Source organism: Nannospalax galili, unplaced genomic scaffold, assembly GCF_000622305.1.
Source record: "Nannospalax galili isolate Female #2095 unplaced genomic scaffold, S.galili_v1.0 scaffold1812, whole genome shotgun sequence".
NCBI classification, from domain to species: domain Eukaryota; kingdom Metazoa; phylum Chordata; class Mammalia; order Rodentia; family Spalacidae; genus Nannospalax; species Nannospalax galili.
This window is the reverse complement of record NW_008331838.1, coordinates 387,030-409,394: the sequence shown is the minus strand read 5'-3', so window position 1 is coordinate 409,394 and position 22,365 is coordinate 387,030. Positions and strand designations below refer to the sequence as shown.

Below are 22,365 nucleotides of genomic sequence, written 5' to 3'. Positions count from 1 at the left end.
AACTCACTGTGTAGACCAGATGGACCTCAAACTCATAGAGCTCCCCCTGCTTCTGCCTCTGTCTCTGCCTCCTGAGTGCCCTAGGTCTGTCCTTGGCAGGAGATCTGTGGCCTCTTGCCTTAGAGCTCAGATGTACCCTGGAGACATGTTTTTTTTTGGTCATTAGGATTTTCGTAAAGGAGGCATCAACATTCCACACTGGTCCTGGTTTGGTTTTGAGGTACAGCCACAAGCTTGCCCCTCCTCTCTGGGCTCAGCTTCTGTGTCCAAGAGGTGGAACCATATGCTTGGCGAGTTCACAAGGCTCCCATGGCTCATGGGTTGAGTAAAGGTTGAGTATTTTGTGCAGCAGCAAGCTTCTAATCAGCACCCCAGTACCTGTGATACCCTAAGAACACTGGGTACTGCTTTCATGTGAAATGTGAGGCTTACATACCCCCTCAGGCCCCAGCCATCCAGGGCAGACATTGTCAGACATTGACAGATGAGGGAACTGGAGCCCTCAGCTGCAAAGGCCTGCCCAGGGACACAGCCAGGCAGGACCCGTTCCATGCTCCTACACCAAACAGGTGGCTACGCTACCACAGGAGTCAGATAGCTCAGCCCTGGGTGAGCTGGTCTGTAACCCTTGCTGTTCCGACTGTTTTCTTTGTAGTCACTGAGCAGGAGACTAAAGTCCCCAAGAAAACCGTCATCATGTAAGTGCAGGCGTGACTCTAACCTTCCTCTGACTGCTGTGCCCCTGCATGCCACTAACCCCTGTACCTTGTCAGCCTGGTGTCCTGGCAGCCTGCTTCCCTGCCTGCCTGCCTGCCCGTACATACAACTTTCATCGCCTCACAGACTGACCGAATTCTGGTCACCTTATGGTGAGTCACCAGATGACTTTCCAGCAGTTAGGGAGGAGCTAGAGATGGAGCTCTGCCCTTCAGTACCTGAGGGCCTGGGGAGTGTTGAGGACAGAGCTCTTTACAACCATGGATTCCCATCTACACCAGCCTTGCCCAATGCAGCGTCTTAAAGTGTGCCTAGGACAACAAAGGGCTGAATTTTAAATGTGATCCAGTTTTTATTCTTGAGTCTAAGTTACACACTGCTACAGTGGTAGGCATCGTAGCTCCGGGGCGGTCCAAGGTCTGCAGGCCCAGCTGTGACACTTGGAAGATGGTGAAGCTGAGGGTCAGGGACATCAGCTGAGAGCCACGCCCTTGTGCTCCACTCCTTGGGCCCTTTCTTCACCTTTAGTGCCTTTAAGGCTGAAGCAAAACCACAGAGTAGAGGAAGTGACCCCAAGGACCCAGAGGGTGGTGATCCCACGGGATAGGGGATTGATTAGGAGGACTTCTGTTAGAAGAAGGGAGTGAGTGAGGGGAGTGCAAGGGGCAGGGAAACCCGGAAATGGGCGGTCCCTTACGTTCCTGAGAGGCCTGACCACATTGCTGGAGAATTCTGTCAGCAGGCCTTGGGATGAAATCCCCTTAGCACTTCCTGCCCTTCCTCTACCTTCCTCCTTCTAAGGGGAGCTGTTCCCATGGTGCCACCCAGCTCACCCCAGGCCTGGAGAGGCCACATGCTGGAGTTTGGAACACACACTGTCAGTATCCTCCGTGTGGTGAGTGGTATTATCAGCCACTTTGTGGCATCAAGGCCAGGGCTCATGGTATCAGAGGAGAACCTGCGTAATGTTTAGTGATTGTGATGGAGACCTGGGAGAGTTCTGAGTCTTTCCAGTCTTCATCCACACCTATGATGGAGGCCAGAAGCTGCTAAGCTTAGACCCAAGAGCTTGCAAAGTCCTAGACAACACCTGCCACTCACCCACCCTGGAGCACCTGGCCCTGAGTTTTGCCTCCTCTGTCATCATCCCCATTTTGGAGGAGGGAACCTAGACAGGGGGAGGGGCCTGTGAGAACTCACAAAGTCTGTGACAGCCCAGCCAAGTCCAGAGCTAAGTGGCCAGTTCAGGTGTCACCCTCAGCTTGGAGGAGCCTCACTGGTCTACCCCACTCAGACCCAGAAACCAGGAACATAGGCCACAGGTCAGAGCCGGCTGCACCCTGAGCTTGATCTTGTGCATATGGCTGCTCTATTGGCTTGTTGGCCATCTGTAACTGAGGGGCTTCAGGAGTGCAGTGCTGAGATCTGGCCAGGCACACTCCCCAGGGAACAAAGCACAAAGCCTGTAGGGAATAGATACCGGATGGCTATAATACCCCACACAAGGGATACTGTAAAGTGCACCTCACTTGGCGTTAGGAGGAACCTAGGTCTCTTGTTTTAAGGTCACATATGAAAACCTGAGGTTGACCACTGAACTTTGTGCTTTGTTCCTTTGGTTTAGGGAGATTTTTTTTCTCTTAGCTGGGGTTATGCAGGTTGGGCTCAAGTGCATGTGTACAAGTTCGTGCTGTCTCATCCCTCCGCTAACTCACACATGCACTAACTTGGTCTCTGGCACATGCTGATGGCACTGTGCCGGGTGAGGTTGTGGGTCTCTGTGCCCATCTTTTCTTGGGCCCTCTCCCCCTACCAGAGAGGAGACCATCACCACCGTGGTGAAGAGTCCCCGTGGCAGACGACATTCTCCCAGCAAGTCCCCATCCCGCTCACCTTCCCGACGCTCTGCTGGCCCCCCGAGGCCGGGGCTGTTGGCTCCTGAGCAGTTGTACCCACCTGGGGCCAGCCCATCACGCAAGCTGGAGGTGGAACCAGGCAGGAAGGCCCCAGTGCCTGCTTTGTATGTCACAGAAGCTGAGGCCCTGGCTCCAGCCTTGCAGCAGGGGCCCAAGTGGCTGGAGGTTGAGGAAACCATTGAAGTTCGGGTGAAGAAGACAGGATCACGGGGCTCATCTCCTGTCCGAGAGATGCCCAGCAGTGGAGGGGAACTGCTTTTCACACTACCTGGTGGGATCCCCAGTAGGGATCCCAATGCCAACAACTCCAACAACAAGAGTGTGTACCAGGATGCCCAGACCTGGGGCCCGGCTGTGGTCCGTGTTGGCGAGTCCCTCATCTTCCATGTGGATGTAGTGGGTGATGTGGACCAGGCAGCTGCCGGCCCAGAGCCAGAGGAGGTCGGGCCCTCCCAGAAGCAGAGCATTGAGAAGGAAGCAGGAGACAGTGACAGAGAAGAGAGAACCTTCCTAACGGAAGAGCCCCAGGACACTGGCAGCCTTCAGGACCGTGACCCAAAAATCCTCACGCACAATGGCCGTGTACTTACGCTTGCTGACCTGGAAGATTATGTACCCCAGGAAGGGGAGACCTTTGGCTGTGGGGATCCCACCCCCAGCACCCCGGATGACCCTCCATGTGAGGTCTCAGTGCTCCAGAGAGAGATCAGCAAACCCACCGAACCCACTGTAGGGCAGCCTATCCTGCTCAATGTGGGGCGCCCTCCAGGCCCCAGTAGCTCACTTGGCTTCTTCAGGCAGGAACCCCAAGTCCACAGCCAAGAGGGTGTCTCTTTTCTCCTGCGAGAGGCCCGGGAAGGGCCAGTGAGTGCCACCCCCTGGACAGGATCCTTCCATACCCACGTCGTCCAACATTCTGTGGATGGTGGTCAGAGCAACTTCAAGACAGAGGTCTCCACCCAGACAGTCGGCTTTGGGGCTGTGGGAAAGACAGTCACTCTGCATATCCACCCAGATGGGGGTGAGGCCCATGGCCCCTCTCAGGGCTGATGCCATATATTAGGGACACAGCATGGGGACAGCAGGGTGAGCAGAGTGGCCCAGGGCCCTGACCCTGCAGGGCACCAGCGTCTGACCCAGAAGCCCTAGCTTACCTCAGGGACCCCTCCCCATTCCCACACCTCAGTCTTCTAGAGAAATCTGGGGTTGAACCTGCCTTGTCTTCCTGCCCGGCCCTTCCTACCTCACGGAACTTCTCTGCTGGGAGATTGGGGCAGTGCCTGCAATGTTGGAGACTTCAGAGGGGCTGTGGTCAGGAGCAGCTCGGAAGTCTAACTTTGGGCTCTGTCTTTCAGGCCTTCTGTGGGGCTCTGTACATAAAATGTGAACTTGTTTGTCCTGAGGCATCCCCCCATTAAGGGTGTTCCCAGGGCCACATCCAAGGCATGTGTGGTCCTGCCACTAGCTCTGCAGATCTTCAAGGCCGCTTCTGTGGTGGACATGGGCTGGGGTGTGGTGGTGATGCCCTGGCCACTGCCCTGATACAATAAAGAAAGTCCCAACACCAGAGCTCTTCTCCTCCTTGTGCGTGGACCCCGTGGCTCAGGGCCCCCCACTTTTGCAGCTGCATGCCAGACCTACCCTCATTTTTCCACGACTATATCATGGGCCATACAGGCTTCCTGGAGTGGCCACCTGCCTGTGTGCCATGATGAAGTGCCTGCAGGTCCGAACCTGCCCTAAGGGCCCTAGGTGGACTGGGAACAGGATATGGATCAGCTTGTTTCTTGGCAGTGCATGTGACTGGTCCCTGGGACTCCTCATGGTGTGACCAGAGCAGCCATCATGGTCACTTTTGGCTCGCCAGGGTCTGGGCAGGCCTTCTGGAGTCCTGGGTAGCTGAAGCTATTGTAGGACAGATGGGGGTTAAGGAGTGGAATGATGTGACCTGTGTGAACTGTCAGCATCTAGGAGGTCAGTCCCATCGTCTCCTGAGATGATGGAATTCCAGCACCTGTCATGAGGGAGGGGTTGGGGCCCAGCTGATCTCTAGCCTTGAAGCTTGTTGTAGAGATCCTGCTAGGCCCTCGGAGTTGGGAAGAGGAGGGTGGGTGCCTGGCCAACCCGAGCTAGGGTGTCAGAAATGCCTTATCAGTAAGAAGGATGCCCGGGCTAAGGAGGATCTGGTGAGGAAGGCTCTGGGCAGGAGACTGGTGGTCAGCAGTCATGGGGTATGGGGGGAGGGACCACCCAGGTAAGTGAGCAGCTCTAGAAAGGAGCACCTGAGACAAGTGCAAGAGCCATGCCTAGTAGACATCAGGAAGGGGTACTAGGAGGTGCTGACTAGGGGCTAGGGGAGGGTACTGGTCCGGCCTGGCCTGGGACTATGTACGTGGGGAACAGAATGCTGGCAGCCAGGTGGGGTGGGACCTGAGCTACCCTGGGAGGTGAACCATGACCATGGCTTCCTGGACACACAGTCCTGAGGGTCCCCTGGCCTTTGATGTGGTTTGAGGTCTAGAGCCAGCCTTGAGGGGAGCCAGGCCTTGATAGAAGGTGTGTGGGACTGTGGGCACACTGGGGGGTGGGGGCTCTCTGGAAGGGAACGTATTTCCTTCCCGTTTAGCTTCTAGAAGGATGGCTCTGGGTGTGCATGGTTCTGGGGGGAAGCCCTGGGCCAGCTCAGGGCTCCTCACTGTGCCACATTCTCCCCGGGGCTCCCCCTCCAGGCAGGATCCTGAAGAGGCTGGCAGGACAAAAAGCAGAAGTCTCTGAGGACCGGGCTGGCCTCTAAAGCCTGTGCCTGGTCTCTGCCAGACCCCAAGGCCTGACTCACCCTGTGTCCCACCCACCTCTTCGCAGACACCACCTTGGAGGACTCTGTCCACCCTGCCCTGGATGGAGCAGACCAGGACGCTACTTCTGTCCTTTGGAGATTGCTGGGCTCAGAGGCTCTAGGCACCTCCCCAAGGGACTTCACTGGTACTGGCCCAAGTGGGCCATCCATATTACAAGAGACCAGTCCCCTGCACCCAGGAATGGCAGCGTCAGGTGTACCTGGTGAGGCCCAGTAGGGAGCTGACTGCAAAGACCTCTCCCCACCATTCCCTGCGTTAACTCTACCCCATCCTTGGTCTCGTGATCCAAGGGGCCACCTTGAATGTCCATTCCATGAGTAAAAACTGTCAGAGCCCCAAGGTCACCATGATATCTTGATGGCTTCATGTGCTGGACCCTGAGCAAGCTCCATGCTTAATTTGGCCTCAGTTTCCCCTTTGTGAACTTAGTCCACCCAGTTCACCTGTGCAGGTACCAGGACCCAGATGTGCTCATTCCCAGCTGAAATCTCAGTTTCTCCAGATGTACCATCTGCCCACTCAGTTTGTTCCAAGCTCTCCTTTTTTTTAAAAAAAATTAATTTTTATTTTACTTGTATGAGTCTTTTGCCTGTGTGTACGTAAAGGCACCCCTGTCATGCAATGCCTGTAGAGGTCAGAACAGGATGTCGGGTCCCCTGGAACTGGAGTCTTGGTTGGTTGATAGCTACCATGTGGGTGCTGGGAACTGAACCTGGATCCTCTGTAAGAGCAACCAGTGTTCTTAATTGCCAAGCCGTCTCTCCAGCCCCCTGAGCTTTCCTTTTCTAACTGGTCAATGTGGCGTGTCTCCTTTCTTGTTGGGTGTTGTGTCCCTCTGTGGGGCTCCATGCTGCCCCCTGGGTCCTGCCCACATGTCACAACCACTCCAGCTCTTGGAGAAGTGCTCGGACCCAGGCTCCTACTCAGCATACCCAGGTTGTCTGGGCAGGTCCTGGAGGGCAGAGCTTCCACATCCCAAAGCCAACTTGGCTGATGGGCAGGAATGTTGGACTGGTAGCTCTATGGGGAATGAGAGGACTCTGGTATTTGCCCTCAGCAGCACAGGCAGCATACGTTACTGGGCTGTGGGGGCCCGGGACCCTGCCTGGTTCTCACCTGTGGCCCAGGCCCTAGAGCCTGCTTCTAACTGTGTATCTTTCCCCAGCTGGCTCTGTGGGGAATCCATGCTTGTGGGCTTAAGGACTGTCCTCCCAGCCCTGGCCTGGCTTCAACTCACAAGGCTTCCTGTCTCCCACCAGCTGAGTCCCCAGAGTTACCACAGCCTATCACACACAAAGGCCTGGAGCCGGAGGCCACAACAACTACTGGAGCCCAGGAACGGACTGTGCCTATTCGGTAACTTCTCAGGCCAATGCCCTCCAAAGGATACCCTGGCTTACCTGCCCCGGGGAGTTATAGGGTGGACTTAGAGCTTTCTAGAATACTCCTTGCAGGCACCAGCCAAAGATGGTGGGCAGAGGAGGGAAGAAGGGCCACCCTAGAACATGGGGCTTGGGGAGAAAGCTGGGCCTTCTATCAGTACATCTCACCCCACAAGTAGGGACAGGTAGGGTCACCATCCTGTTCTGAGGCTCAGCCACCTGAGAGATGCTGGGGCAGGTCTCAGGCTGCCTCACTGAGGAGAGTTTATCCTGTCATGACTCCAGGGTAGAAGGCATAGCATGGCCAGGTGCAGGCACAGGGCAGCTGCTCTTGGACGTGCACAGCCATGTGGTCATGGAGACCACACAAAGGACCTACGTGTACCAGGCCCCAGATGCGAGTGCCACAAGTATGGAAGTGGGCCAGCTGGGTGGGAGTGTACTGGTGCCACACCAGGTGTTGGGGGACATTGCATGAAAGCCTTCTGAAGTCACATAGCATGCCTCAGCCCGCACTCCCGCCCCTTTTCTCTGGAACCCTCTAGAAAGAGACAAGTGGTGGCAAATGTGGTGCCTGTGGTTCCATCCTTGAGAGACAGTCCGTTAGCATTTTGGCTGCTTGGCCAGACTTCCTCATGATTGCTTGGCTGGCTGCAATTAAAGTTGGAGGGATGGTCAGGGACTGATGGAAAGATGTGCTTTGTAACTGCCGGTTGCCTGGCAGTGAGGCGGGGATCACCTCTACCAAGGAGGGAGGTGGGCTCTCTGGCCTGGAGAGGGATAGATAAGCCAGGACTTTACTGACCATATGTGCGTGGCGGACTGTGCATCCAGGGTTATGCAGCCTGAGGGTCCTCTCCCCTTGGATTCTCTCTCTACCTCTCCCAGGAGCCCCGTCCATGCAGGTCACCATCGAGGATGTGCAAGTACAAGTGGGTGGCATGGCACAGTTTGAGGCTGTCATTGAGGGTAGCCCACCACCCATAGTGACCTGGTACAAGGTAGGAACAGACCCAGACTGGATAGGGTGAAAGGTGGGCTTCAGGGACTGGAGACTTGGGCACCGGTGTGCGTGTGACTATGTGGGAGCATGGGTCCCCTGCCCATCATGCAGCCTCAGCCCCCCACCCCACAGCCCTGCTCTGCAGCCCTATCCTGAACCTCCCCACCCCACTGTGGCCTGCACCTGGGCCTGGACACAGCAGGTGTTGGAACCACTGCTCTGGGAAGGGCGTGTGGGTCCAGGTGCTGACATCTCCCAGGTTAGGCTAATGGTAACTCAGCCTGTCCTCCTGTGTATCCAGGACAGCAACCAGCTGATGGACAGTGCACAGCTGAGCCAGCAGCAAGATGGAACCACATATTCCCTGGTGTTGAAAGATGTGACTCAGCAAGATGCGGGCGTCTACACATGTCTGGCCCATAATGCGGGTGGACAAGTGTTCTGTAAGGCAGAGCTGCTGGTCTGTGGGGGTGAGTTGGCTGACTCCTCACAGGCCCTAGGCAGCAAGTATAGCGTACAGAGCCCAGGGAGCAGACCCTGAAGCACGGGCAAGCAGTGAGGCCAAGGCTGTGACAGCTGTGCAGATTGTGCATGTCCTATGCTTTGACTGTAGGAGACAAGCCAGACTCAGAAAAGCAAGCATATCGGAGAAAGCTGCATTCCTTCTATGAGGTCCAAGAAGAGATTGGGAGGTATTGGTCCTGCCCCTTCCCCACAACCACATCCGCCCCAGGACTCTTCAGCCCAGTGCTCCATCATGGGCTCCCTCTCTCCTTCCTCGCCCCCAGGGGTGTGTTCAGCTTCGTGAAAAGGGTTCAGCACAAAGGAAACAAGATATCATGTGCTGCCAAGTTCATCCCCCTGCGGAGCAAAACCCGGGCTCAGGCTTACCAGGAACGAGATATACTGGCCACACTCAGCCACCCACTGGTCACTGGGCTCCTGGACCAATTTGAGACCCGGAAGACTCTCATCCTTATCTTGGAACTGTATCCTTCACCTGCCCCCTTGGGAGGGCTGGAGAAGTGGCAGGTCCCACACTAGGGTCGGAGTTGCTAAGTGTAGGGACCCCTGTGCTTGGCTGGCTGTGGTGGCAGCCAACAGCCCCACTTCCGAGCATTCTTGCTCCTGATGCTGTATAGGTGATGACAGCTCCTGGTCCTGTTACTCATGGTAGCATGATCTGGGGATTTGGAGACCCTTCCCTTCTGTGGGTCATTGATGGGGGTCACCCAACAGCGATGGGTTGATCCTGAGGGTTCAGATGTTCTCAACAGGGATGGCCAGGGGTCCCTCACAGGTGACCTCTCAGACACAGGAGAGGAGCTCTAGCTACTCTGGGTCTCTGCCATACCCATGGGGTCCTGTCGGAGGGCCTTATGTGCTAGACAACCTGTCAGCTGGCCACCTCACCTCTCCCGAGACTGTCTTAGGATTCTGAGGGGGGGTGCCTGAGGTAGGTTCCGTACGGAGACAAAAGGCAGCCCTCAGTCCTATTGTGCCACACTGCCTAAGAGCCTTAGTCCCCAGGGTCTTTCTGTAGCTCCTTTTCTCAAGGGTAGGTGCCATCTGGGACCCCAGGGATCCCTATCCCACCCTCCTACACCTGAGCATCAGCACCCTCAAGCTCTGGACCACAGGAGCCTCAGATCCTGGTCATCTCTCTATGAGCATGGGTTAGGGTAGGTTCCAACCTGGGCACAGCTTTTCCTTGACCAAACCCAGGTGTTCATCTGAGGAACTGCTGGATCGCCTCTTCAAGAAGGGTGTAGTGACCGAGGCTGAGGTGACCTTTACAACCAACCCCGAACCTGTCTGGGTGGCTCCCTGGGGCCCAGGCCCACTCAGTCTCCAGCCTCAGCCTCTCTTGATCTAAGTCCCTTGTAGCTCCCCCAGGGAATCCAGGCATGTCCAACCCTCCATTGAGATCTCAGCCCTCTCCCACCCTTCCTGACCATTCAGCCTAGCTAAGTTAGTGCTGCCTGCTCCTTCCTGCTTTGAACAGTCTGCTGCTTCCTGCCCGCTTAAGTCTACCTCACCTTTGGGGAACCTCCAGCCCTGGGACTCATGGGGTCCAAGGAGGCTCTGCCAGTCACCTGCCTTGTGGGTCCTGAGTTGTTTCTGTGATCAAGCTGGAGAAGAGGAGGAGGTCGAGGCTGTCTCTCACCTGAGTGGTGCCTCTGGGAGGCTGAGCTTTTTCTGAGCCAGCCTCTGGGAGCCTGGCCCCAAACTGAAGCAGGCCTTTACCACAGGTCAAGGTCTACATCCAGCAGTTGGTAGAAGGTCTGCACTATTTGCACAGCCATGGTATTCTCCACCTGGATATAAAGGTACTTACCCCAATGTACCTCCAGAACCCAAGACAGGGGCAGGTGGGAGCCCGGGCCTGGTTTCCACTAAGGACAGGGAACTTAGTACTTCCTAGCTCTATCAGGTAGAGTTTGGCTCTGATAGAGTAAAGGCTGTCCCTGACTGATACCCAGTCTGACCTTGGGACTCCCCACTGCCCTGTATTGGCTCCATGGACTCCAGAATGCTCCCCTGAGCCCAGAAGGCCAGGAGTCACCTCCCTCATGAGATGTGACCCTCAGCAACTTCCCAACTGTTCCCGGCAGCCCCCCAATATCCTGATGGTGCACCCTGCTCGGGAAGACATTAAGATCTGTGACTTTGGCTTTGCCCAAAAAATCACCCCTTCAGAGCCACAGTACAGCAAGTACGGCTCGCCTGAGTTTGTGTCCCCTGAGATCATTGAGCAGAGTCCTGTCAGCGAGGGCTCTGACATCTGGTGAGTAGTGGGCCACCAGGAGGGATACAGTTTGCCTGGGACCTTCCTGTCCTCATATGTCCGGCAGGCAAGAGTCCTCTTAGCCTCTGCCTCCTCCTCTAGCCCTGAGGTTCTCCAACCCCGACATGCACAACCATTGCCCATGGGCCACGCCTGGGCTGACTCACAGTGTGTGGTTTTGTTCTTGTAGGGCCATGGGTGTCATCTCCTACCTCAGGTAAGCAGACTCCGACCCATCAACCATCTCTTCCAAGCTGGCCCCTCCCCTGCAGGCCCACAGAGGTCACACGCACTGTTGGCCACTGCCCAGATCAGCCCCAAGACAAAATAGGCAGCTATCTTGGGACCAGGCAGTAGGCCAGCCCTGATAAGAGGTTCCTGTCTAACACTTCTCACTAACACCCCACTGTCAACCTGTCAGGAGGCAGAGCTTAGCCACTTCCCTGCAGGGTCTAAGGGTTTGCCCAGGAGCCACTCATGATGGATACTGTTGCTCTGAAGATGCTGGTGGTAGAGAATGAGCTTGGATACCTGTCTCAGCTTGAGCCCAAATCCCCTCCTCATGCTAAGGTTACATGATTACCTCAAGCTGAACCTACATCTCTGTCTTATTTGGGGCCTATGGTCTCACCGCAGGCTAAGGTCAAGTGTCTACCCCAGGATTAGGCTTTATATCTGTCCCAGACTGAGCCCAGTGACCCACTTTGGGCTTAGCTCACATCCCTGCTTCAAGCTGAGCCTGGATCTCCTCTATGTGCCAAGCCCTGATCCCCACCTTAGGCTAAGGCTGAGTACTTCTGCAGGCTGATTCTTCCTGATCTCTCTCTCAATCTGAGCTTGCATCTTAACCCTAGTCTGACCCCTGAAACCTACTCCAGACTTTGCCTGGATCCCTGCTCCAAGCTGAGCCTGGATCTCTCTGGTCCAGCCTGAGACATTTGCTAGGATCTTTAGGCCTGAATGAGTGTGGAATGCAGGCTATCAGGAAAGCTTCTCTGAGGGTCAGCCTCTCCACTTCCTCGCTTTCAGCCTCACCTGCTCGTCCCCGTTTGCGGGAGAGAGTGACAGGGCCACCCTCCTGAATGTTCTGGAGGGGCGGGTGTCTTGGAGCAGTCCCATGGCCGCCCACCTGAGCGAGGATGCTAAGGACTTCATCAAGGCCACGCTGCGGAAGGCCCCCGGGTGAGTGGCACCTGTCCTTCCCCTGACTGAGATTCAGTCAGCCTTGTCCCAGAATCAGCTGACCAGCTGGCTCGCCCGGCTTTCTTCTTCCTCAGTGTCCGGCCTAGTACCTCCCAGTGCCTTGCCCACCCCTGGCTCCTGGTGAGTAAGCCCAGCCTGGCCTCAAATTCCTGCTCTGCAGGGAGGGAAACTGAGGCTGAAAGGGATCATCAACATGGATTTTCCTGACCTGTTGTCCCCAGTTCAGAGGGCATCAGTCCCTTAGAATTAACAAGGGGGGCCTGGTGCCCCAACAGAGAATTGTCAGGAGTCAGCAATCAGGCATGACTGCTCTTTCTGCCCTCCTGAGTGAGGAACTTGGTGTCCTAGACCCAGAGTGGCCAAGAGGAAGAGACCCCTGAGGTCCTGTGGTGGAGGCCAGTCTGCTGCCCCTGCCCTGCTGGGCATCTATCCCAGGAGGGCCCCACCCAGGGCACCAGCATCTTCTGTCACCACAGTCACTCTCCTTCCCCCTGCAGAAGTCCCTGCCTGCGGAGGAGGCCCACTTCATCAACACCAAGCAGCTCAAGTTCCTTCTTGCTCGAAGTCGCTGGCAGGTGAGCACCTTCCCCACACAAAAGGGGCTTAGGTCAGAGAAGGGAACTTGAGCCTGGCTAACGTACCCAGACCAGGAGCCCAGGGGCTGAGCTGGCCGACTTCATGCTGGCTCTGGGTCCCCGTGAGTGCACCAAGGGGTGGGGTAGAACAACAGAGCATTGGGGCACAGACAACCCAGGTGACCTGGGGCTCCCTCTGGACCCACTGGAAACTCAGAGGCAGTGGGCAAACCGCCCTCTGCTTTAGCTGGGTGTGTCCACTTGACATGCTTCTGTTCCCTGCCCCCAGCGCTCCCTGATGAGCTACAAGTCCATCCTGGTGATGCGTTCCATTCCCGAGCTGCTCCAGGGTCCTCCACACAGCCCGTCCCTGGGAGTGGCCCGGCACCTTCGAGGGGATGCCAGTGGCTCCTCCAACTCCTCCTCTTCCTCGGATAATGAACTCACTCCATTCGCCCGGGCTAAGTCACTGCCACCTTCCCCTGTGACCCACTCCCCACTGCTGCATCCCCGGGGCTTCCTGCGGCCCTCAGCAAGCCTCCCAGAGGAGACAGAGGCCAGTGTACACTCAGTTGATGTAGCCCAGCCAGCGTCCCCCCAGGGTGCTGGGCCTCCAGGAAGCCCAGGATGTGTGCCCAGGCACAGCGTCATCAGCAGCCTGTTTTACCAGCAGGCAGGTGAGGGCTCAGAACATGGGAGCCAAGGCCCGGGTTCCAGGAGGCACCCAGCTCGAAGGCGCCATCTGCTAAAGGGTGGGTACATCGCAAGGGCCCTACCAGGCCTACGTGAGCCGCTGCTGGAGCACCGTGTGTTGGAAGAAGAGGCTGCTAGGGAGGAGCAGGCCATTCTGATGACCAAGACACCCTCCTTTGAGACCGCCCTGCGACTGCCCAGCTCCACTGACCCAAAGACCCCTGAAGCCCCAGGCCGTAGCCACTCCCTGGACCATGGTCCACCAAACACTCCCAGCCCCTCTCTGGAGGCATGCAGGGAAAAGTGCTCATTCCCAACCCCTTCGGGGGTGACTCATGAAGCTTCTACCAGGGATGTGGATCACTCAAAGGGATCCCTGCAGGGGTCTGTGCCTTCTTCATCTGCAAGTGGTGAAGTGGGACTTCCTCAGCAAGAGAGGTCATCCCAGGACGGCTGTCGAGGGAAGCCAGCCCCTTCCTGTCACTCTCAGCTGGGTTCTGGTCCCCAGGAGGGCTGCAGCTCCCCATCGTCAAAACTGCCTGACTCTTTACCTTCAGGGTCATTGAATAAGGACCTCTTGGCACCTTGTAGTGCAGCTCCATCTCCAACCCAAGCAAGCCCCCTACCAGGCTCCAAGGACGTCTCTCTACCTGGAAAGCCCTGGCCAGGCACTGCCAGTTCTTCAGTGCCAGCCTCCCAAGCGGGTACCTCCCTGGATACTGAGGGCTTGTCGGAGGTTGAAGATGCGTGTAACTCCACACCCCCTCCACAGCGGCCTCTGGAGCAGGCGACCACCCGGAAGTTCTCCCTGGAATCCCGTGGGGGCTATGCAGGGGTGGCAGGCTATGGCACCTTCGCCTTTGGTGGGGATGCGGGGGGCATGCTAGGGCAGGGACCTCTTTGGGCCAGGATGGCCTGGGCTGTGTCCCAGTCCTCAGAGGAGCAGGATGATGCTGGGGCTGAGAGTCCCCAGCTCCTGGCCAGCTCAGAGTCCATGCCCAAGGCCAGTGGGAGTCCCTTGAAGGTCTCCCCAAGCCTGACCCCATGGGAGGAAGTGGAGCAGGTTTCGCTGGTACAGATCCGGGATCTGTCAGGTGATGTGGAAGCAGCTGACACCATCTCCTTGGACATTTCTGAGGTAGATCCTGCCTACCTCAACCTCTCAGATCTGTATGATATCAAATACCTTCCATTTGAGTTCATGATCTTCAGGAGAGTCCCCAAACCCATGGATCAGCCAGAGTCACCTGGATCTGAGACGGAGACTGGGGAAGGGCTGGCAGCGTTCCTGGAGGAGGCCGCGTGGTCCTGGCCGGGCGAGCCGGGCCTGCACGCTGGCCTGGAAATCACAGAGGAGCCAGAGGACCTGGAGGCACTGCTGGGGGAAGCTGCTGTGGGCAGGAAGCGCAAGTGGTCCCCCTCCCGTGGTCTGTTCCCATTCCCGGGGAGGTGCTTGTCAGGGGAGGAGCCCATGGAGTTTGGACTGCGCCAGAGGGTGAAGGCTTCCATGGCTCACATCTCCAGGATCCTGAAGGGCAGGCCGGAAGGTGAATTTCCCCATCATCTGTCATGTCCACATGTTCCTCATTTTGCACCTGTGGGACCCCCTCTCACTCTGGTGCAGGAGATGGAGTCTTCAGGATCCCACTGGACCTCTCCTCCAGCCTGATGCTGCCCACAGCCCCTGGCATGACCCCACAGGCCTTGGCCCAAATCCTGGGGTTGCCTCTACAGCCCTGACACCCTTCTTACTGGGTGTCTGAGACCAGCCCTGACACATAACTGCAGAGGACTAGAGGCAGCTATAGGGGTGGACCTGTGGGGAGAGAATCCATAGGCCAAGTTCAACAGAACCCCAGACCTGAGGCCTAGGAGCCATCCCAAACCCAGACCCTCCTGACCCCAGGCCAGCCCGCAGCCACCTAGCAAGCTCCTGTGCCCCCTGCTGCAGTCCTCAGTGTCCTGACAGCTTATTGCTGAGGGAGCTGGGGGTGGCTGCAGCAGGCTTAGTTCTTGTTTCCCATATACCCCCTGGCATCCTGCATTCCAACCACCCCCCTGGAGCATGGAAATCCCAGTGCGGCAGATTTTCCAAGGTGAGGAAGCTGTGCTACCCTGTTTCTTGGCTGAGCCCCTGGTCTTCCTCCCACAGGTTCTGAGAAGGAGGAGCCCCCCAGGAAGAAGGCAGGTCTAGCCTCTTTCCGACTGTCAGGCCTGAAGGGCAGGGACCAAGGTGAGCAGGGACCTGCAGACCACCTCTGCAGTCCTGAACCATAGGGCAAACTCCCACCCATCACAGCAGTGGGAGCCCGAGTGTGGAGGGCTGAGCAGTTTGGGAAGACTTCTGGTGAAGCTGAGGGGTGGAGCTGAGCAGGGTCCAGCTGGGTCTCTGGCTGGGAGGTCTCCCTCAAGCTTCTTCTGCCCCTCTCAGCACCATCCTTCCTAAGAGAGCTCTCAGACGAGACTGTGGTCCTGGGCCAGTCAGTGACACTGGCCTGTCAGGTGTTGGCCCAGCCAGCTGCCCAGGCCACCTGGAGCAAAGGTAAGACGCTGTCTTGGAGGCTGGATATGGGGATGTGGGCAAGCAGCCATCACACACCCAGCAGGATGCTGTGACTGTCCTGGGGGAAAACTGAGGTTGGCTTTGTATGGTCATAGATGGGGCGGTCCTGGAGAACAGTGGCCACCTTCTCATCTCCTCCACCTTGAAGAACTTCCAGCTGCTGACCATCCTGGTTGTGACCGAGGAGGACCTGGGCACGTACACCTGCTGCGTGAGCAATCCGCTGGGGATGGCGCTCACTACAGGCATCCTCCGGAAAGCAGGTGCGCCGGCCATGCCAGAGGTCTCTGCCAGGCCCGGGAGTGCCGGGAGACCTTATCTTGTTTAGTGAGCAGGATGGTAGTGGACTTGTGAGGTGCTCAAGAAACGTGAAAGAGGCAGATAGAGCTGCCAGCGCTACATGCAGCGCACAAAACAGAGCTTGCTTATGTGCTCAGCTGCCAGGGAGAAAGCCCCAACAACTGCCCATTTGTCTGAGAGATGTGAGACTTCTCTTGTCTGACTTTACCACCTCCTCTTCCTATACTGCATCCTGGTCCATGCAGTGCCCAGGGCTACCTCTGAGGCAGCCTGCTGGCCTATCTGTGGGACCCGCCCATCACTGGCTGGTCTGTATGCCTTATGCCTGGGCACTCGGCAGAGCTGAGCCACCAACCAAGGCCACTCCACAGGGTCCTGAGCATGTTCCAGTAAGATGCCTAGCTGCAAGGGGTCTTGGCAGAGATGACCAGACAGACATCCCTTGACCCCCACTACGAGAGGCATTAGCCTCTACTCAGCCTAGCTGGAAGCCTCCCCTATCAGATGACAGGATCAGTAAAGGGCAGGCCTGGTTGTTTGTGAGAGTGAGGGAGGGTGGGCAGGACATGGCCAGAAGTCAGTGCCTGGGGGCTGAGTGCCCTTACTGACCACAGAGTGGCCTTTGCAGAGCGCCCCTCATCCTCCCCTCGCCCGGAGGTGGGAGAAGTGTACGCAGACAGGGTGTTGCTGGTCTGGAAGCCTGTGGAGTCTTGCGGCCTGGTGACCTACATTGTACAGTGCTGCATAGAAGGTATAGGATGAAACTTGGCTCTCTTGGGGTGGGGGTGGGGGTTCCCTGAGGCACAGGCCTCTAGACAGGGTCAGCATGGAAAGGCACCATGGGTATGTCTGCTCTGTGCCTGTGGGTGGCCTCAGGAAAGAGGATCCCCCTGACCCACCTCTCTCCAACTGCCTCTTACTCTCTTGTGTGGCCAGGAGGCAGCTGGACTACTCTAGCCTCTGACATCTCTGACTGCTGCTACCTCACCAGCAAGCTGTCCCGGGGCGGTATTTACACTTTCCGGACAGCATGTGTCAGCAAGGCAGGAATGGGCCCCTACAGCAGCCCCTCGGAGCAGGTCCTCCTAGGAGGACCCAGTCACCTAGGTGAGCTTTTGGGTAGCTAGTACAGATCAGGCATAGGCACCCTCCCACCCATGGCTGACCACTATTACCCTTGGGAAAAAAAGTTATGCCTACATGGTTGCATTCAGCATTCAAAGTCTGTACTTTCTGGGGACCCTGTCATCTCTCTGACACCTTCCTCATGTCACCCTGGGAGCTGATCATGACCCCACTGAGTTCTGTGTCTAGATCTGATGGAAGAGTGCTGGGGTTGATTGGTAATGTCTGCAGTGGGTTTAAGAATGATAGCGGTGGTTTGATTGAGCTCTTGCTCCATCCTGGAATGCCCCCTGACATTTCCACATATGCAATCAATTAGGGTGACTGGTTCTGCCCTGATTGATGCTTTCTTATCCAAGTGCCCCTTACATGCACACAAAATGGCCCATAAGGAATGAGAGATCAGAGTGTATGGGAGCTTAAAAAGGGGTCACTTGTGTAGTGCCTGGGAAAGGATTATGGGAGATGTGGGGAGAGCCAGGGCTGCCTGGATGTCCCTCCCTGACCAGGTCCCCTGTTCCATCTCCTGCAGCCTCTGAGGAGGAGAGTGGCTGGGCAAGGCCAACCCAGCCCCTGCCCAGCACAAAGACCTTCGCCTTCCAGATGCAGATCCGGAGGTGCAGGGGTTTCTGCAGAGTGGGAGGGTGGGGGCTGTGCTCCAATTTCCCCTGCTGGCTTTTAACCTCATCCTCAGTACATCTGCGGAGTGTGTCTGGCCACTGGCCCATCTTCTGCCTTTCACTGAACTTGGTCCCTGCTGCTCTGAGTGTTTGGGGACCACTCACAAGCCCCCCCATGTTTCTTTGCCCAGGGGTCGCTTCAGTGTGGTCCGGCAGTGTAGGGAGAAGGCCAGTGGGCGGGCGCTGGCTGCTAAGATTGTTCCTTACCGGCCTGAGGACAAGACAGCTGTGCTTCGAGAATACGAAGCACTTAAGAGACTGCACCACCCGCACCTGGCCCAGCTCCATGCGGCCTATCTCAGCCCCCGGCACCTGGTGCTCATCCTGGAGCTGTGTTCTGGCCCTGAGCTGCTCCCCTGTTTGGCAGAGAGGTGAGAAGGAGCATGGGCTGCCTAGGAGACAAGGAGGCCAGCCAGTGGAGTCCTCTGGGAAGGAATGGGGGAGCTGTCCAACTCCATCAAGCTGGAGTCAGCAGAACCTGGCACCTGCGCCTTGCCTGCCAGGGCAGTGTTCTCAGCCTTCACTCTGGTGTCTCCACTGGCCCTCCTCATGTGTGCCCAGCCCTGGTAGGAAACCCACCCCACCTACCTCAAGTTTGTCCTGAGCCATCTGTGCCTGCAGGGACACCTACTCAGAGTCAGAGGTGAAGGACTACCTGTGGCAGATACTGAGTGCCACCCAGTACCTGCACGCCCAGCACATCCTGCACTTGGACCTGAGATCCGAGAACATGATGGTTACTGAGTACAACCTGCTCAAGGTTGTGGACCTGGGCAGTGCCCAGAGCCTCAACCAAGAAAAGGTCTTGCCCCCAGAGAACTTCAAAGACTACCTGGAGACCATGGGTGAGTGTGTGGCTCCTACTCTGGGGCGGGGTGGGGCCCTTCCCCACCTGTGCTGCCATTCCTCCACCAGTTCCACTGGCACCCGCCTCCCACCAAACCCCTCCACCTGACTCACCCAACGGTCCCCAACCACTTATGCCCACTCATGTGCCAATGTAGCTCCGGAACTCCTGGAAGGCCAAGGGGCTGCTCCACAAACAGACATCTGGGCCATCGGCGTGACAGCCTTCATCATGTGAGTCCCTCAGGTGTCTAGGGAGGCTGTGCCAGGCGGGTGGGACAAGCCCCAACCACGTGAGGGTCACCGCAGAGCCCTGTACATCCCCACGGGTAACCTAGGTCCCCTCACCCACGCAGGCTGAGTGCCGAGTACCCAGTGAGCAGCGAGGGGACTCGCGACCTGCAGAAAGGTTTGCGCAAGGGACTCATCCAGCTGAGCCGCTGCTACGCAGGGTTGTCCGGGGGTGCAGTCGCCTTCCTGCGGAGCGCACTGTGCGCCCGGCCCTGGTAAGAAGCTGGGCCTGCCCCGCCTCCCCTTCCCCTCCCACTTCTCCCACCAGGTCGGCCCCAGGGTCTCTCCCAGCTAACCCGCGCCGCACCGGCCCGCCCCGCTCTCCGGCCCGCTCCTGACCCGCCCTCTGCCGCAGGGGCCGGCCCTGCGCCTCCAGCTGCCTGCGGTGCCCGTGGCTGACCGAGGAGGGGCCGGAGGGTTCCCGGCCCGCGCCCGTGACCTTCCCCACCGCGCGGTTGCGCGCCTTCGTGCGCGAGCGCGAGAAGCGGCGGGCGCTGCTGTACAAGAAGCACAACCTGGCCCAGGTGCGCTGAGGTCCCGACCCTGCAGGGCAAGATGTGCCTTGCTACCCTGGTAGAGACAATAAAAGATGCAAAACGGCCGAAGGGTCTTCTGTGTCACTGAGTCACCTTTGGGTGTTGGGGGCCTTCGCTGTCACTGGGATAGATGCCCTGGACCCTTTGGCTGGTGCAGCCGTGTGGTGGCGGCCTCACTTTCCCATACGTTTATGCGTTTCTTCTAACCCATGCAACCCAGCTCGGCCACACCACAGAAGCCTAAAGCCCTGCCCAGCCCGCTCTGCCCTGATGTGCAACCTGCTCCCTGAACGTCTTGTTAGTTCTTGGACAAAACGTGTCAAGAGATCGATGTGGGGAACCACGGGCTATGAACCGGTGGGGTCTTTACGAAGGTCTTGGGTTTGGAATCACTGGCTCATGGCCCTGGATCCCCTGATAGTCCCTAAACATATGGGTAACCGGATGAAGTGGCCCCATTGCTCTGGTCGCCTGAGGAAGTCCATTATTGCCTCTGCCCAGAGAGCAAACCACTCCCCTCAGCCAGGAAACAAAAGGTGGTAGAGAAGATCCCACTTTAGAAGTCTCAAAGGCCTGTCCCAGTGACGTCCTGGAGGACCCCAGTGACCTCCCAGAGGACCCCGCCTCTCCAAAGGCCAGTAGTACCACACTGGCCAGCAAGCCCACAATACTTGGGAAATGAAGAAGTTCAGGCAGGGGAATTGGAAGCAGGCAGAGAGTTCCTTCAGCATAGATCCCTTGGTAGAACCTAACCTCAGGGGTCAGCCCTCAGCCAGAGCCAGGTTCCCTCTGAGAATGGATAGAAACGGCCACATGGCCTCTTTTCACCGTGGTCATACATCAGCAATTCCAAATCAAGTCTTTATGATAAAGACCGCAAGGGATCATGGCCAGCTGCTCCTCCTAATCCGTGGCTTGGTTAAGAGCTGACCCGGTGGCTTGGTCAGAAGCTGACAGGAACACAGCTCTCATGCAGATGTCGGGGAGCAAGCTGTACCCCACCCACTCACTGCTGGCTGGAGGCCAGGTCACTGCGCCTACCTTTCTCCTGGGGGTGGTGTGTGTGTGTGTGTGTGTGTGTGTGTGTGTGTGTGTGTTGAGATACCCAACCACAATTGTCTCTGCTTTCCAGTGGTATTTAAGCTGGAAGAATTCTTGTTTTCTTACTTGCCTGGCTTGTTCTACAGAAGTTCCTGGGGTCTGGAGCTGAAGGAGTTCTGAATTCTCTTGGTTCTCAGCCAATCCCAGGGACTCAATGACTGTGACATGCTAATAAGTCCAGCCTGTCTTGCTTCCCCATCCCAGACCATCATATCTGCACTCTGGACATGGTCCCTTGAATTCTCTATCTAGAACACTTTGATGTAAAAACCAATCTCTCCCAGATGGAGCCGATGATCTTGCCACACTACCTTTATTTCCCTCCTGTTTTTTGTCTTTTTCCCCACTAGAGTATAGGCTAGAGCATAGACCCCCTCCTAGTTTGTTTTCATGATTAAAACCCCTCAAAAAGTGTAAAAGAAATATACTTCAGCACCGTCAAGGCTATCTATGACAAAGCTACAGTCACTATCGTACTAAAAACATGAATGTGCTTTCTATAAAAAAAATGCTACCAAGGTCCACTTTCAGCCTTTGTATTCAACACAGTACTGGGAGCCTTAACGAGAGCAGTCAGACAGAAGAAAGGAAAAAAGATGTTCAAATACGAAGGGATCCCTGCCCTCAGGTGGTGTCCTTCCCTCCCCTCCCCTCCCCTTCCCCTTCCTCTCCTTCTGTTTTTTGCTTGACACTGTCTCTTTCTAGCTGTGACTGGCCTGGAACTTGCTGTATAGACCTAGTGGCCTGGAACTTCTGGCAGTCTTCCTGACTTGGCCTCCAAAGTGCTGAGGTTGCAGGTGCACCACTACCCAGCTGAGAAACATTTGGGTTTGTTTTGGGTTTGTTTTGGTTTGAGACAGAGTCTCAAGTAGCCCAGGCTAGTCTCTAACTCCCTATGTAGCTAAGGATGATCTTAAAGTTCTGATCCTCCCGCCTCAATCTCCCGAATGCTGGGACTGCAGGTTTGAGCTGCTATACCCAGTTTCAGATGACATGAATTTTATATAAGAACATTTAAAGACTCCATCAACACCTATGAAAACAAACAAACTGATTTGGGAGATTCAAAATCAATGCACAAAAGTCACCAACATTTTTATATGTTGATAGTAAGATAGAAATCCCTTCATAATACCTACAAACAAGCAATAACCGGGGATAAGTTAAACAAAGCAGTGAATGATCACCACAAAGAAAATGGCAAAGCATTAATGGAAAAACTGGGTGAAACATATGAGGAGAGAGCCTGTGGTCGGGGGCAAAGGGTTAATGTTTTGCTTTGTACGTTGTCTTCCTTCCTTCCTTCCTTCCTTCCTTCCTTCCTTCCTTCCTTCCTCCCTCCCTCCCTCCCTTCCTCCTTTCCTTCCTTTTTTTCCTTTTGGTCTTTTGAGGCAGCTTGCTCCAAACTCGCTACATAGAGAGGACACTTCGACTCCTGATTCTCCTCTCTCAAGCCCCCAAGTACTAGGATTATAGGAATGTACCTCTTTACCTGGCAGTTGAAGAGTTAAAATTGTTTTAAAAGTTCATACATTTATATGAGTGCACATATATGATTTGTGTGATTTACCTTTAATGCAACCCCCCATAAAAATATCAATAGAATTCCTCACAAAGAACTAAATGAAACTCAGAACTACTAGAAGAAAATACTTCATGACATTGATTCAGTCTATAAGTTTTTGCGTGACTTCAAAAGCTGAGACAATAAAAGCAAAAATGGAGAAATGGGTTTATAAGGAACTAAGGAGCATCTGTCTATCAGCGGAACAATTTACAGCCTGGAGA

The 22,365-nt window shown here is 56.1% G+C and overlaps 1 protein-coding gene across 1 annotated transcript in view; it reads left to right on the top strand.

Annotated features, from left to right (window-relative positions):
- The window catches only part of Obscn (obscurin, cytoskeletal calmodulin and titin-interacting RhoGEF), a 149,322-nt gene extending 129,790 nt beyond the window's left edge, over positions 1–19,532 (top strand). The window contains 23 exon segments of the mRNA XM_029560576.1: positions 7,762–7,874; positions 8,178–8,346; positions 8,490–8,568; positions 8,665–8,865; positions 9,602–9,662; positions 10,129–10,206; positions 10,492–10,664; positions 10,855–10,881; positions 11,694–11,846; positions 11,942–11,987; positions 12,365–12,442; positions 12,732–14,682; positions 15,288–15,368; positions 15,585–15,677; positions 15,794–15,961; positions 16,627–16,749; positions 16,935–17,105; positions 17,656–17,740; positions 17,935–18,174; positions 18,425–18,648; positions 18,808–18,883; positions 19,006–19,155; positions 19,296–19,532. Coding sequence (XP_029416436.1) covers positions 7,762–7,874; positions 8,178–8,346; positions 8,490–8,568; positions 8,665–8,865; positions 9,602–9,662; positions 10,129–10,206; positions 10,492–10,664; positions 10,855–10,881; positions 11,694–11,846; positions 11,942–11,987; positions 12,365–12,442; positions 12,732–14,682; positions 15,288–15,368; positions 15,585–15,677; positions 15,794–15,961; positions 16,627–16,749; positions 16,935–17,105; positions 17,656–17,740; positions 17,935–18,174; positions 18,425–18,648; positions 18,808–18,883; positions 19,006–19,155; positions 19,296–19,473 — 4,718 coding nt within the window. The 3' untranslated portion in view covers positions 19,474–19,532.
- Positions 19,533–22,365: the final 2,833 nt, after the last annotated feature.